The following is a 16,164-nucleotide window of genomic DNA, read 5'->3' on the forward strand; positions in this document are numbered from 1 at the left end:
CTTCACATCTCCTCCACTCAGCCTGCTCACTACTCCCCAACCACAGCATCCAGTGCACATCCAACACACGGCTCCAGCCTGTCTCTGTCAGCCATCCAGGTTAGGAGGGAACTAAGGAGCCAATAAGGCACCAGATACCATCAGCTCAAGGGTTGTCAGGTCCTGCGCAAATCAACTGTGTGGGGTCTTTGAGCACATCTTCAACTTCAGTCTGAAGGTTATGGAGAGCTCCACAGCTCTGAAAAACCTCTTGTGTGGTACCAGTGCCAAAGACCCCACGTCCCAAGGACCTCTGCAGGCTTGGACTCCGGCCTGTAGTTGTAGGACCTCTGCAGCTACAGGCCGGAGGCTCTGACATCCCACCTGATGAAGACCCTGGAGCTGCTTGTCCTGGTTCAGCTTCAGCCCCTGGTGAGCTCATCACTGGACCCACTTCAGCTTGCCTACCAGGCTGGCACTGGAGTGGATGATGCCATCATTCACCTCCTACATTGTTCTCTCACCTGGAGACCGCTGGGAGCACTGTGAGCATCATGTTCAACACTAGAAAAACCAAGGAGCTGGTTGTAGACTTTTGCAGGAACAAACATCCTCCACTGAAACCACTGAACATCCAAGGCATGGACATGAAGCTGTGGACAGCTACAGGCACCATGGTGTTCATCTGAACAATAAACTGGAGTCACAATTCAGATGCTCTTTACCGAAAAGGGCAGAGGAGGCTGTTTTGCTCTTTTGGAGTGGAGGCCCACTCCTGAAGACCTTCTATGACTCTGTGGTGGCCTCAGCCATCTTTTACGATGTAGTCTGCTGGGGCAGCAGCATCTCTGCTGGGGACAGGAAGAGACTGAACAGGCTGATCCGCAGGGCCAGCTCTGTTCTGCCCTCTGGACCCAGTGGAGGTGGTGAGTGACAGCAGAATGGAGGCTAAGCTGTCATCCCTGTTGGACAACATCTCCCAGCCCATGCAGGAGACTCTGACAGCACTGAGCAGCTCCTTCAGTGGCTGCAGCACCCACGGTGTGGGACGGAGAGATTCCACAGGTCTTTCCTCCCAACTGCTGTGAGACTCCACAACAAAGACAAAGATGACCACACACATGCAGACAGACACACACACATCCAATACACCATGGTAGCTGAGTCCTGTCTCCCTGATGTGCAATATTACCAAGTGCAATTTTTCTGAGGCAACATAGTATTTTATTCTAGTTTGTATAGTATGTTATTCTATTTTATCTCATTCTATTCTATTGTTTTTTCTTAATTTTTGGTGCTCTTAACTTGGTACTGTCCACTCTCTGTCGTGACCAAAACAAATTTCCCACATGTGGGACTAATAAAGGCTTATCTTAGCTTATCTTAGCTTAGCTTAGCTTAGCTTAGCTTATCCTATCTTATCTTATGGCAATGATGTGAAATGAGTAACGCCCTATTATTCCATATCCATGTAACCAATTTGGGCAGTCAGGGGATATGACAGATCTTTTCACATCTTGTAGTCTTAGATTTGTAGAGCATTCTTTGAATTCTGAATGTGTCACGGTGAATCAATATGATGCTATGGCATCAATTAAACAGGGACCTGTGACAGACATGTCTAACACAGATTGCTGTGTTGCATTAAATAAATGGGTACAAATATACCTTTTACTAAGCTACTGAACTGACGAGACAAAAACTGATCCACAGTCAGCTGTTTTAGGTAAAACACTGCTTTATGACCTTTTAAACTTCATTATACTAACTATTATACTAACTATACTAACTGCTCAAACACTGTCAAACATTAAAACACAATCCTAAGTGTAACTCATAAAACTCATTGTCCTTTTACTGTATTACAGGTATTGCTTACCTGGGTGGTGTCTGCAGTGCGAAGAAGAAGTGTGTGTTAGCTGAGGACAATGGTCTCAATTTGGCTTTCACTATTGCTCATGAGCTGGGACACAAGTAGGTTCAAGTTTTAAACAATTGTATTGTAATCAATATATCCTGTTATTATCCTTTAAAAATTATTATTTATTATTATAAAAAGTTATTATCTTTTAAAAATGCTGTAAATCATAAATGGATTAATACTTCTTCTATAACACTTTTCTGTACAAGTATCAAGTTTGATGCCCCTCATCTCTTTCTCTATCTCTATATCATACCTAAGGTCTTTTATCTAACACTCTCCTACACCTCACTCCAGTGGATGCATTGGGGGAAAGTCTAGGTTTAATATCTTGCCCAAGATACACATAAGATACACGGGGACTGTAAGAGCTGGGAATTGGTCCACCATCTTTTCACTCAACAGGAAACCAACTCTACCATTTCAGCCACAATTGTTAAATGTATGCATAACAATTAAAATCATGCACAATGCATATTTTCAAGCTACAGTATGTGGGAAGTGTAGCGTTCTTCAATTTCTCCCACACCCAGCAATGGTCGCGTCCTCAACTGGGTGCCCCACCTCATCCAATTGGCCTACGTGCACCCATGAGCCCTGGAGATGCAGACTAGACATCCCAATGTGGGCGGACTCACCCTACACAGCAAGGTGGCCAGAGCACGCTATTTGGTTCATATGCAACCATTGCAAGAGCTGCAAGTTGGACTTCTTTCTGGTGGGTGTTGGACTCCGCCAATGCTGCCCTCGGTCACTGATTCTGTTCGTAATCTTTAGTCTCGTCTCTGCCTTTAACGAACAATGTAGTTCTGTTGGCTTCATCAGGTGGTGGCCCACTGGAGTGGTTTGCAGCAGAAATGAGAATCAGCAGCTCCACGTCTGAAGCCAAGCTCCACAGCTGTAAAAGAGTGGAGTTAAAGAATCACGGGGTCTTATTCATGAGTGAGGGGACAGGGTAGCGAGAGATCGACAGACGAATTGGTGTGGCGGCTGCAATGATGCGAATGCTGTAACTGTCTGTTGTCGTGAAAAAAGAGCTCATTGTAAAAGCGAAGCTTTCAATTTACTGGTCGATCTACGTCCCCACTCTCACCTGTGGTCACGAGCTTTGGGTAGGGATCGAAAGAGAATGTGTGTACAAATGTTGGAAATGAGCTTTCTCTGAAGGGTGTCGGGCCTCTCCCTTAGAGATGGGGTGAGTACGTCAGCCATCTGGGAGGATTGCAGAGTAGAGCCTCTACTCCTCCACATCAAAAGGAGCGAGTCGAGGTGCTGGAGGCATCTAAAAGAATGCTTCCTGTGTGCCAACTGGGTAAAGTGTGCCATGTCCCAAAGTGAATAGACTCTGGGGAAGACCCAGGCTACGTCCACACGTACACGGGTAGTTTTGAAAACTGAGATTTTCCGTTTTCGTTTTAAAAAATAATCCCGTCCACACGTAAAGGCAGAAATGAAGGAAAACGCTGCTAGGAACATGCCAAAGCAGCAGGTGGCGCTATATTCTTAACCATGTAGAAATGTTGGCCAATCAGAAGTCTAGAAGCCTCGGTGGGAAAAAGTAAACAAAGATGGCGCACAGAAGCAGAACCGAGTCGTATGTGTGGAGGGACAGTAACTGTGTGTGTATATGTAAGCATTTAAACACTGCAGAGAGAACAATTAACAGTAACAGAATTGTAGAAATTCATTTCACCGAAACAATAACGTGGCGCACAGTGTGACGTCAAAAAAGGCGCACACCTTTGACGCTGCGTTTTCTCAGTTTTTCTCGTCCACACGTAAATGCAAAAACTGAGGTTTCAAAAATATCCACCCTGGCCGGAGTTTTTAAAAATCTCTGTTTCCAGTGACCGAAAACGCCGTTTACGTGTGGACGAAAGGTGCAAACGCATAGAAAAATCTGCGTTTTCAAAAATACCCGAGTACGTGTGGACGTAGCCCCAGAATGCTGAAGAGATATTTCTGGGTTGGCCTGGGAACTCCTTGGCGGGACAAAGAAGCTACAGGAGGTAGCTCGGGAGAAGGGTGGACCCTGGAGAAGTGGAAGAAAATGGATGGATGGTATCAGTGAATGGTGAGATGTAGTTCAGCAGTCTTGTAGGAATGGGATCTAAAAAAACACGCTGATAGTTTGGAGGAAGTAATTACTGAAGTTAACTCAGAAAGATCTATTGGAGAAAAAGAGTCTAAATAAATATCAATTTAAAGTAGTCGTAACATTACATCTGTGGGATTGTTATGAGTAATTTTTCCCCCGTAATGGTTAAAATTTTATTTCTGAAGAAATTAATGAAGCTATCATGAGTTGACTTTAAAGGGATGGTTGGCTCTGACTTTTTGTCAGCGTGGCTACAGAGCTGAAGACAAATCGAGGGTTCTTATTTTCTTTAATCAGTGATGAATAATAACATGTTTTAGGAGGGCTTTTTTTTTATAAAGCAGCAAACTGACTTTCCAGGTTAAAGCATGATCTTCTAAAACAGCGGTCCCCAATCCCCGGGCCTCGGACCGGTACTGGTCCGTGAGTCGTTTGGTACCGGGCCGCGAGAGTTGAGGCTCAGGTGTGAAATGTATAGTTTTCAGGGTTTTTATCGGTTTTCAGCGTTATTTTGTTATCGTTTTTATCGTTAACTCGGTTTTCCTGGGTCTTTTCACGTGTGTTATGAATAAATCTTCTTTTTTTTGGTACCGGTACTAGTTTTATTTTGTTGTATTTATCCGCGACACCTTAAAGGCCGGTCCATGAAAATATTGTCGGGCATAAACCGGTCCGTGGCGCAAAAAAGGTTGGAGACCGCTGATCTAAATGACTGAAGTACCATTTCTTCTTTCCATCAGCATGGCTACAGTTATCTGCTTTAAGGTGCACGTTTGAATGTTACGCAAGGAAATTAACTACTTCTGATGTGAGGCTTTCTTTTCTGGAGGAGTTACAGAATCTAGAGTCAACACAGTGAAGATGTAAAATTGTCAACAAGATGATTAGCCCATGTGGGAGTAGAGTTCATACTGCTGCTCTATACTGTGTAGGCACAAGCCATTAAAGAAGATAAGAGTGAACGAATTTTATCCTGAGATGTAATTACAGCACTTTCTGAAAGACTATCTACTGTGATGAAAACTGTTGCTGTGTAATCCATTATTGTAAATTTAAAGGAAATCAGGAAATGATCAGACAAAAGATGCTTTTCAGGAAATGCTGTTAAATGTTCAGTTTCTGTGTCACATGTCAGAACAAGAGCTACAGTAAGATTAAAGTTATGGGTGGGTTCTTTTACATTTTGAGAGAAGCCATTTGAGTCTAATATAGATAAACTTCTGTGTTGAGGCTGACATTTCTAGGTTTTCAAATGAATTAAAACTCTTAGCTGGAGTGGAAGATTATTGCCACACCAGCTCGTCGGGCTGTGATTCAAGGACAATTCTGCTCGGGTATTGGTTCATTTAAACGAAAATAATCATCCTGCTGTAACTGCACACGTGCACATGACCTGACAGAAAGCTGACACCACATTCAGCTGGGAGTCATGTATAAAAGCTTAAAGAAGCTTTGTGGCTGTTCTACCACAGAAGTCATTATTGTTTTCAGTCAGCAGCTCTCTTCTTCTTTGGGGAAAAATAATGAGCTGCACACACTGTACCTCACTGCAGTCTATGAACATGCACAACAGGGCAATGGTGTTACATAAGTGTGTGTGTGTGTGTGTGTGTGTGTCACAAAGGTGTCAAAGCACTATGCTGTTAGTATAAACTTTGAACAGACAGGTACTGTATGGATGTTTTAATGCACCATGCTTATTACGGATCATATCCAATAGAAAGACCCAAATAAAATAGATCACAATAGTTATTTCATGTCAAAAACACATGAAATAACTGTGTTTTTGACAAAGCAAAACCAAAAACTTCACCTAAACTATACTGACCTTTGAAACCTACGCTGTGATATTCTCAAGAGTTCTTTAAGTGATGATTATAATGTAAAAAAAGATGTAGTAAAAAAATAAACAGGACTGAAAATCCCTTTAAAATGACTATTTTAATGACATATATGTGGATCAGCTTCATCTATGTGAACACTAAAATTATACAGCTGGTAGACGTGATCTATTCCCTCTGATCCGAAGGCATCTTTTGAAGTAGAAGAGGATGTGTTTAAATCCTGAAATGTAATTATGTGTTGCTTTCATTTCACTTCAGGAAACAAAGTCTGCGCTTGTACTTTATTAGTTTCTGAGTCTGTGCCAGTTGTGTCGACTTGGTTGTTGGCTTGAATTTGCAAATGTAGGTCACAGCTTTGATTGGAAACACAGTAACTTTGCCCAAGTGAAGCTTTTCACATTTCAGCACACACTCTTTCCTCTGTTTGTCCCTCTGTCTGTGCACAGATTAACTGTGAAACAGAGGACATCTCTGACTCTTGCACATCATATATTTCATGTGTACAGCTGTAGGATGAGCTTCTGGGTGAAGAGGATTCAACACACTGTGCTGGTTTTCCATTGTGCTGTGTGTTCTGTAGTTATGTGGATACATTTAGTATCAGTCACATTGACACAGTTCTTTGTCCAATGCAGTAAATGTAAACATGTATTTTTGTTTTAAATGGAGCTAGTTTTACAGTATAAATACTGCACAGTATTTTGTAAAAACTTAAAAAAGAAAAAATCATTCCATGTTAAATTTGGGTTTTTTGATTTTGAAATTGTGAGCTTCTTAAAAACAACAATGTGATTGATGTTAAGCAATGTTCCCTCTAAGCTGCGCACTGCTGACTCGGTCTCTGCGCACAGAAAATCTGCGTTGCGCACAAAAAAAATCGAACCTGCATTGAAATTAAAATTAATACTTTAACAGTTTAGTCAGTAAGTGACTGGCTGCTCCCGTATGGGATCAGAACGATGCCACCTTATCCCATAGTCCAGCCAATGATGCGATTCACATTCGTATATACGCAGCTGATCAACGTCGACAGGCTATGACAGAGTCCTTATGTGTTTTAGCGAGCAAAGCGGCTGATGTGGAGTGAAGCCACGTTAACGACAACGTGTACAACCATTGGAGATGTGAGCAGGACAGACGGAACAACTGACGGGAAAAGTGTGGACTTTATACCAGTTTTTAAATTGTGTTGATCGGCCACGTAAAACCAGAGTTATGATAAAATATCTGCAATGTTTGTTTTTCTTCCTGAACACTGTCGTTGTTTATATTTACTGTGGGAAGAAACGGTAAAAACAGCGTTTTATAAGGACGCTTGTGGTCCTTATAAAACGCTCCAAAGCTCCGCCTGTGAGCAAAACCAAAAACGCCCCCACCCTTTCCTATTGGTCAAAAAATGTACCATGTCGACCAATCAAAAAAGGATACGGCAACATGGCATTTAGTTGTTTAGGAAGACGGAGTTTTAGGAGTGACGGCGTGTTTTGAGATGTGAGAGATTTGCCACGTTTAGCGCAAATCTTGTGTAGTTAGTGTGTAGTTAGTGTGTAGTGTAGTCAATAGTTTTGTTGTGAACAATGCTGTAAAGCCAAGCCCATTATATATTCTTGATTTGAATACTGGCTTGTGTGAAATCCCAGAACTAAACCCCGGACAAAGCGAGTTTGTGAACTAAGGTGTTGGTCTATTAGATCATGTTGTGGTGATCCTCGGGTTGGGGGATGGGTGTTCATACTGGAGTGCAAAATTAAAACCAATGAAAGATGGACAAGAAAAGTTCAAAGCCATCAGGTGCCCAGTTTAGAAAAAAGTAGAAAAGAAGAGGAGAAACGAGCAAAAGATACAGGTAAGCAGATGTGTGATTGGATGATGGCAGCTCATCCTGAACCAATCAGAATCAGAATACTTTATTAATCTCTAAGGAAATAATGTGGGTTACAGTTGCTCCAAGAAGAAATGGTAAAAATAGCAACAGTAACAGACTAAACTCCAAACAATACATTATGTTACAGATTTTAATATTAATTAGTCATTGTTGATTTGTCCTGTTCTCATTGTATGATGAATTATGATGGCTGTTTGGTAGCTGTTTGCATACGATGCATCAATGCAGACTCTCTCTCACTTCATATGTGTGTGTGTTTCTCTGGTGAAATTCAGTATGGTTCCGACAAGTTTTATGTTAATGTACAATCCTTAATATGTTTTTTTAGGTAAACAGCTGAAAAAAAACGTTGTTGTTTGCATAACTCAGTTACCTTTTTGAAGAAGTAACTATATAATTAATTGTCCGACATTGTCAATTTATTTACTGTATTTTGCAGACAGAGTTACAGACTCTCTCCCAGACCACAGACTCATAATACAAGTCAGAGCTTTATTAAAGAAAGTTGTGTTTTCAAAATTGGAGTTCAAGTTATTTTTACTTCCAATAGTGTGAACATGCTACAGGTCATGAACAAGATTTTTTAACATTTTCATTGTAAGTGGGCTAAAGCAGTTAATTAAAAGTAGTCTAACATAAATGCTGTAATTTGATTTAATAAACATGTAACTTGGATGATTGGATGCTGGCGTGACCACAGTGCACACGTCTGCTGTCGCTCACAGTGGTCCAAGAGACGCTCAGGGAGTTTGTGTGTTCGCTCAGACACGTGAAACATTAGAGGGAAAATCGCTGTTAAGTAGCATTTTGCAGGACGTAGCTGGTTAACTACCTGAGACAGAGAGGAGAATGTGACTGGCTCAGACCAAAAGACAGCTGAGCACAAGGGCGAAACAGAGGAATCTATGGTAGAAGTAGAAAAGGATAGGTCTTCACATATCCTTTGGCAGAGCCTTTGACAGGTGTGCAGGATCATATTGCGTGCATATAGTTCTCAGGAGACTTGTCTTTGCAATCTGTGCATATGTTTCATTTGGAACAACCTTCGTCCTGTATAGTGTGTTCTGTGGAGAATTTTGTATTATATATGTTGTAAGTTGGTGGCTTTTAGTCATTTTAAAGTGTTTGTATTTGTGTCCAGACATTTTGATCTGGACTTTGATGGAGAAATAATTAATTCTATTTATCAGTGCAAGTGTATCGTTGGCTTACTGTCTAGTCTAGATAAAGCCCATTAGGTCATAATGTACTATGAATGGAGTGGGTTTTTTCTAATCTTCTGCCAAGGACTATTTTAAGGTCTACCTATGGGAGTGTAGGATCTTTGCCTGACTAATGATGGTAGCGTTCATGTTTGGAGACCTGAGGTTTGAATGCGATTCTTAACATGCTGACTGTGGTGCAGAAAATGCTTCAGGTGTGATCAAGTACAAAAATTGGGAGTTTGGGAAGTCCAGGATCATCTTCAATCTACTCTATGTATACTATCCTGCCTTTTCAGCATGGGAATGAGCCATGATGATGACCATGCCACCTGCATTGGCTATTCCCATATAATGTCTGGTGAGTGGGTGAAAGGAAGAAATCCCAGTGATCTTTCCTGGTCGTCCTGCAGTCGCAATGACCTGGAGAATTTCCTCAGGTACAAAACACAAGTTGGAAAGTCTCTCTTCTCGAGTTACTGTGGTTTGTTTACATAGCTAGCTAAAGTCTTTGCCAAGGAATAGTGTCTTGTCTAAAAAGTCAAGTTACAATGAAAATATATAAAACATGCATTGTGGATGTTGATATCATCAATTACCACCGATATCTCTTTTCAAAAGAAAAACTAATTCTGTTTAAATATCCCTGCTGTAAAGGCCAAGTCTCTTGTGAATGGGACAATAAAAAGAAAATGAAAAGAGAATTTCTTTGAAGTAAAATTGTTTATTGTTAGCAAACCTGATCAATGTCTCTTTTTGGTATTTCAAACAGATCAAAAACCAGCACCTGCCTCCTTCACACAGACCTCAGGAGGCGTTACCAGGTCCAGCTGCCCCCCAAGCTGCCCGGCATGCACTACAGTGTGGTTGAGCAGTGCCAGATCCTGTTTGGAACCAATGCAACCTTCTGCAGTGAAATGGAGGTACAATCCCATTGCACCTGTGTAGAATATTTGATATATTAGGCAGCTTTTACTAAAGGAGGTGGGATTTTAAAATTTCAGAAATCTTCCCATAAATAGCAAAATAGTTTAATGGTTTTAACTCTTCAGAAAGTACTATTCTGACTATTCTCATAATAAAAATAAGACACCTTGTCCCACGCTTCCCGCTTTGTGCTTTTGGATGAAGCAATAACAAGCCTCCATCCTTTTAAATTAAGTTAACCAGGGGAGTTTTCTTTGTGCTTGGATACAGCATTCTCTCACAGTGAACATTTAGATCTTGTCTATGAGTTATAGCAGGAGAACTAACTGTCATAATCAGTGATGATCCTCAGTTTGACATAGAAGTTCATGGAAAATTTCAGATCCATGACAGAACAGCATATGAGCATTCATAAGCTGAGAAAACAGAAGATTTGGGGAGTGATCTAAGAGAAACAGCACAGTAGGTGGTCCAGAGGATAGCGAAATATAGTTATGTTTCTCCTCTATATGAATTAAGTTCTGCAACATTTTGAGCACACCTCAGATATTTAACTTGTCTTCTTTGACTTGAAACCAACCACATTATCAATTTAAGATGACATAGCAACAAGATGCTAAGTCAACCCTGAGTCTCTGTGTTAAAAGTGCAGACTTCAAACTACACACCAGTTTTTAAATCGTGTTGATAGGCCACGTAAAACCAGAGTAATGATAAAAATATATGCAATGTTATTTCCTGAATATTATCGTTATGTTTACTGCAGGAAGAAACGTTAAAAACTGTGTTTTCTAAGGAAAGTGCTTCCAAGCACTCTCTGCTTGTAACAGGAAAAAAAAACAAAAAAACCCACCCATTTCCTATTGGTGGAAAAATGTACCATGTTGACCAATCAAAAAATTATATGGCAACATGGCATTTGGTTGTTTAGGAAGAGGGGGAAATTTTAGGAGTGACGGCAGCGAGAGAGAGAAAGAGAGAGAGTTTTGAGATTTTAGAGATTTGTGACGTTTTGTGTGTTTGGAGTGTAGTAAGTGTGTTGTGTAGTAGATAGTTTTGTTATGTGTGTCAGAACAATGAGGCGACTGCTGAATTTCACAGTTGCTGTCAAAAAGCCACCAAAGGCAGACTGCCTCCAGGTGGAAAAACAGAAGGAGTGATGCACCTGTTTTCAGACCTGCAGATATCAGGCTTGTGATCTGGTCCATTATCTTGTAGTGGAAAGAAATTATTTTTTGGAGTGGCACAAATCGTTTTGTCCAAAACACCTGATTGTTCTGTAAATAGTTTGAAATGGTTGTTTTTAAAAATGCCTTGGCTGCAGTTTTAGGTGAATAGCAGAACATAACTTTGTGGTTTGCAAAACTTGTTTTAAAATTTACAATTTATATCTGCATTTCAAGTTATGAAAATGATTTGTTAAACATGTTTGTGGTTGTTACAGTAAAAAATCTAACTTTCTTCTACTCGGATTTGATGTTTTTTTTTTTTTCTCTGATTTTAGATCAGTTGTGTTAACAAGCTAACCGCGCTAACGAGGTAACTGCGCTAATGAGCTAACCGTGCTAACGAGCTAACCGCGCTAACACATTGCTGACAGCACTAATATAAACTTACCCTAAAGTTACACACACTGTGTCACACATTTGTTTTTTCTCACTTGTTGGCCCAAGTTTTAAAATTGCTGGGGGATTGGCAAAAGTCATCTCCTTATCATGCACTGAGTGTTTTCATATTATATATATTTTTAGATGTCCACTATCTGTGTTTAAGGATGGGTGGCCACAGAGACTCCAACAAATTTAAATGACTATGTGAATGGGTTCAGGCAACAATTTATTTGTTGCAGGTGAGCTGGCGAGGGAGACATTGGTTGCATCACTAAAATAAAAGAGAGATATGATCGCTGCGCTAAGTTGTGTGAGTTTAGTCCTTGGCTCTTTCTCCACTGATGAGTTCACCATTATAGGCCAAGAACCAATTGTTTTCAGCCCCTGGTCATCAGAAGCCGGTGAAGTTATTTCATGTTAATTTGTTAAAACCTTGTCATGTCTTCTCCTATTTGTCAAGGAGGAGATACAGTTGTCAGTCCTTTTTTGGTAGCTAGTGGAATCCGGACCATTTGTCAGAAGCTCAGGCTTGTAAACTCATTTTGAAATACAGTATCTATGTTTGCTAGGTGATGTGCTTTCTTGCACAGATTGAGTGGAGCATGACCTTGATGTAGGGGATGCACAGCCTATTTTCCAGCATTTTTAGTTTGTCTTTGGAACCACAAATGTCTAGAAGCTGAGGTAGAGTACATGCTCTATGGTTGTTGGTGCAAAAGAGTGAAAGAGGAAAGGTTTTATTGTGGTTTGATCAGAAAATGTTACTGACAGGTGCATTGTCAAAAAGAGCACATGAAGTGTCAGCTTTTATTACTTGATCTTGGTTGCATTCCTAGAATGTGATGGCATTGGGTTTGAGGAATGCAAAAGCCATCTTTCAGCACCATATTGGTGGGTTGATGGACAGTGTACTATATTTACATGATTTGGTGGTTAGAGATATGCACACCGACCACTAGGATATTGTTTCTCAAACTTTTTCAATAATGTCCCACCCTTCAAATATTTCTGCCCGTGACCAGCTGATAGCATTTTTAGTATGAAAAGTAAGAGTCTAACAATTCCACAAAACCTTTTGTTTTAATTGGAAGAAATTAACAAAATTAATGGTTTAAAAATACTGTATGTATAAAAATCTTCCTCTCACACGCTGGGGGATGACGTGCATGTGTTCAAGCTCGAGTTGTGGGGGAGACGGGTCCCTTTTTCCTTTTCTTTTTTCTGTCTAATATATATTTATTATCTTGCCATCGGCAGTAGATGCTCATATGCTTTGTTTTTATTGTGGAATGTTAACAAGAAGTTTTGTGTTTACTTTACTGACTAAAAAGACAAGAGACAAGAAACAATATGTTTGGTGGTAAATTAATCGAAACATTGAACATATTGTGTTAACACCGGCATTTATGTGGGAATTCATGTTATCATCTTTATGTCTCAGCACCTTATGTGTGCTGGGCTGTGGTGCTTAATAGAGGGAGAGACGTCCTGCAAGACTAAACTGGATCCTCCCCTGGACGGGACGGAGTGTGGGGCAGACAAGGTAGGACTGTTTTGCTCAAAAATAATCTGCATCCATTCACGAATCCTCAGAGCTGTAGGTCGTTCAGGCCAGTAGCTTATATTGCGTGTTAGCTTGAATAAATTACGAATAAAGTATTTGTGAAAACATCTTAATATGTTTTTGTCAGTGGTGCAGGGCAGGCGAATGTGTCAGTAAGACTCCCATCCCTCAGCATGTGGATGGTGACTGGAGTCCATGGAGCCAGTGGAGCTTGTGCAGCAGGACGTGTGGTACTGGAGTCCAGTTCAGACAGAGGAAATGTGACCACCCTCCGTACGTCACCAGTTTGTCTGTGTATTTGCTTACTAATATTACACATTCACCTACCTGAGACCAGAAAGCAAAGAGGGGGCATTTTGTTATGATTTCAAATTTGGTCTCATTAACATCACAAGTATTTGAAGTGTTTTTGTTTTTGTTTTTTTTTTGTCCCGTTTGGATCTTTAGCATCAGAATTGTCGTCTTAAGGCCAAGAAAGATGCCAAGCGGATTTATTTTACCAAGTGGATCATCATGGCCATATTGGTCCATTTGATTGACCTTTATTATAATTATGAATTTATTTTATTTTCGGTTGCTACAAACGGGACAGACATGACTGGGGGATAGGACAGGGAGAAAGAATGAAAGAAAGAGAGGGAGAGAAAGAAAACCAGAGGGGAGAAGAGACGGTGAGAAAGGGGGAAGAAAGAAAAACAAACAAAACACCTGGATCACCTGTATGGAGGAAAAAAACAAAGAGAAAACAAACAACAACAAAAAAAGAGCAACATAATAAAAACAGCACCATCACAATAAACTAGCTAGCAGTAGATAACAGTAGATACTAAATATTAAACGCTATTGTGCAGCACGCAAGATCGACAGCGCACAATGTGCTTTGAGGCAGCAGCCAAGAGTACTACAAGTATTTGAAGTTAATATATCTGAAAAATTAAACTATTGCAAAAACTTTTCTTTTGTAAATTAATCTCAAAGGTAAACTTTGACACATCTCAAGATTTATTTTTCATTTTAATTTTAATGGTGGCTTTTATCCCACAACAATTCAAAAGTAAGTATGCCCAATGATTAGAATATTTCATGAGATCAGTCTACAAAGGATTTATAGTACCGAAATGTCCAATTTCTGAAAAATGTATTCATTTATATATTACACATGCTGACTGTGAAACAGAAACACTGCAGCTGCTGATTAAGACCACAAGGTCATATAAAGTGTGGTCACATAGCAAGTAGAGGTGGGAATCACCATACATCCCACGATACGATATTATCACAATACTTAACGCACGATACGATATTATTGCAATTTTTAAAAATATTTTTTGATATTCAGATTCTGTACATAAAGGTAAACTTTATCAATATTCATTTTCTCTAATATCAAAGTCTCACACTCAGTCTTTCTCTCATTTCAGTTTGATTGTTGACAAACTGAACGGTTTGTATCACAGTCTAGTCCAACTTAACTGAATCAACCATCTGGTACAATTATAGCTATTCTGAACTATGCAGTTTATGAAAACTATGCAGCCCCTTCAGCAACTGAAGAATTTGAAAGTAAATTAAAACAAAATATAATTTTACATTAAATAAAAAAGTTTTAAACTTAATTAAAATAAAACATGTCTTAAATTAAAATAAGTAAACTGTCATGTTTATTGCTGCCAAAAACAAGTTAAACACATTTGGACAGTGAAGGAATGTCAGGATTCTTGCTCAGAAAAAGGATCAACATGCTCTGAAGTCAGAGCACAAAAACCTTTTTGTAACAAAATATCGATTTCTGCTGTCCCTGTATCCATACATTATTAGCAAACAAAATATCACCATGCTACACAGTATCCATTTTTTCCCCACCCCTAATAGCAAGAGTCTTTTTGCAATCAGAAGAGGTGTCCCCTTGCTGGCTATTAAAAAGAAGTATGAGGTTTAAGGCACTTTGCATGTATTAATCTACTGAATAACTGCTTTTAGTACTAAAAAGCTCCTTACAGGCATTATGAAACGTATGTAATGCTTACATGTGTTACTTTAATACTAATGCTCCAGTCTTCTTGTTTCCTAAACTAAGTGTTCACACTGTGTGTGTTTGTGTGGGCACAGACCTGGTCCAGGTGGGCGACACTGCCCACAGGCCAGTGTGGAACACAAGGCCTGTGAAGCCCCTCCCTGTCCCAAGGGCTCACCCAGCTTCAGAGACTTGCAGTGTCTCTCCTATAACCAACAAGCCAACAAGAAGGGCGGCATGCTGACTGCTATTGTTAATGATGGTGAGTTCCATAACGTCATACTGAACTCATTACAATCAGTGCCTTTTTCATGCCTTTCAATAGTGTGTAGTTTTTAAACCTCTGAAGCACAGCAGTTTATAAATGTGTCTGGAAGCATGTCTGGGCATCAGATGTCAGTTTCAAAACTATGGCAATGCTTCTCAAATCATATATTGTCATGTGTGGTGCTGTGGCGGAGCTGAATCAGAACCAGACGGTGTGGAGGCCTCTGGCAGAGACAGAGCTACGCAGTGCACACAGTCCACTCAGGACACTTCTCAGGCTCGGACAGCAATGCCGAGTAAGTAGCTGGCTGGATAAGCTCGCCCGATTCCCCAGCAGACGACGGAGGAGGCTGGGTTGGCTTGCCTGAGCTCTCAGCGGAGACAGGAGGCTAAGACTGCCCAGCTGAGCTTCAAGCGTAGACAGACGACTGAACAGGCTGAATGGATTCAAGAACTGAGGTGGCTGACGCCTCTCTGGACCCCTGCAGCTGCTGCTTGGCCTCGTCCACCACAGCTGGAAAACTCAAAAACCAGTCTTATTTGTGATCGTCCACCTGGGCCTTACACAGTTTCTGTCTGATTTCTCAGACTTTTTATCTGATTTAGTTCTCGCTCAAATAATGCTAAAAATGACAGCCTCAGCACGGCATTCGTTAATAGACTCATTTGGTTTCTCTCCAAATGTAAAAGAACTCACCCACCACTTTAATCACACACTTGTTTTAACATATCTATGCCATATAACATATGGGATAGAAACTGAACATTTAACAGTGTTTCCTGAAAACCCTCTCCTGTCTGATCATTTCTTGATAACATTTACATTTACAATAATTGATTACGCAGCAGTGGA

General features: G+C 40.4%; 1 protein-coding gene across 3 annotated transcripts in view; it reads left to right on the plus strand.

The window, feature by feature from the left end:
* adamts17 (ADAM metallopeptidase with thrombospondin type 1 motif, 17) overlaps nt 1–16,164 on the plus strand; it is a 91,310-nt gene that overhangs the window by 43,904 nt on the left and 31,242 nt on the right. For all 3 annotated transcript variants that reach the window (XM_085165105.1, XM_085165112.1, XM_085165121.1), the window contains 6 exons: nt 1,848–1,953; nt 9,229–9,369; nt 9,702–9,852; nt 12,908–13,009; nt 13,158–13,303; nt 15,140–15,306. In XM_085165105.1, coding sequence (XP_085021231.1) covers nt 1,848–1,953; nt 9,229–9,369; nt 9,702–9,852; nt 12,908–13,009; nt 13,158–13,303; nt 15,140–15,306 — 813 coding nt within the window. The remainder of the gene's footprint in view (nt 1–1,847; nt 1,954–9,228; nt 9,370–9,701; nt 9,853–12,907; nt 13,010–13,157; nt 13,304–15,139; nt 15,307–16,164) is intronic.

The sequence above is a fragment of the Neolamprologus multifasciatus genome, chromosome 1 (assembly GCF_963576455.1).
Source record: "Neolamprologus multifasciatus chromosome 1, fNeoMul1.2, whole genome shotgun sequence".
NCBI classification, from domain to species: Eukaryota; Metazoa; Chordata; class Actinopteri; order Cichliformes; family Cichlidae; genus Neolamprologus; species Neolamprologus multifasciatus.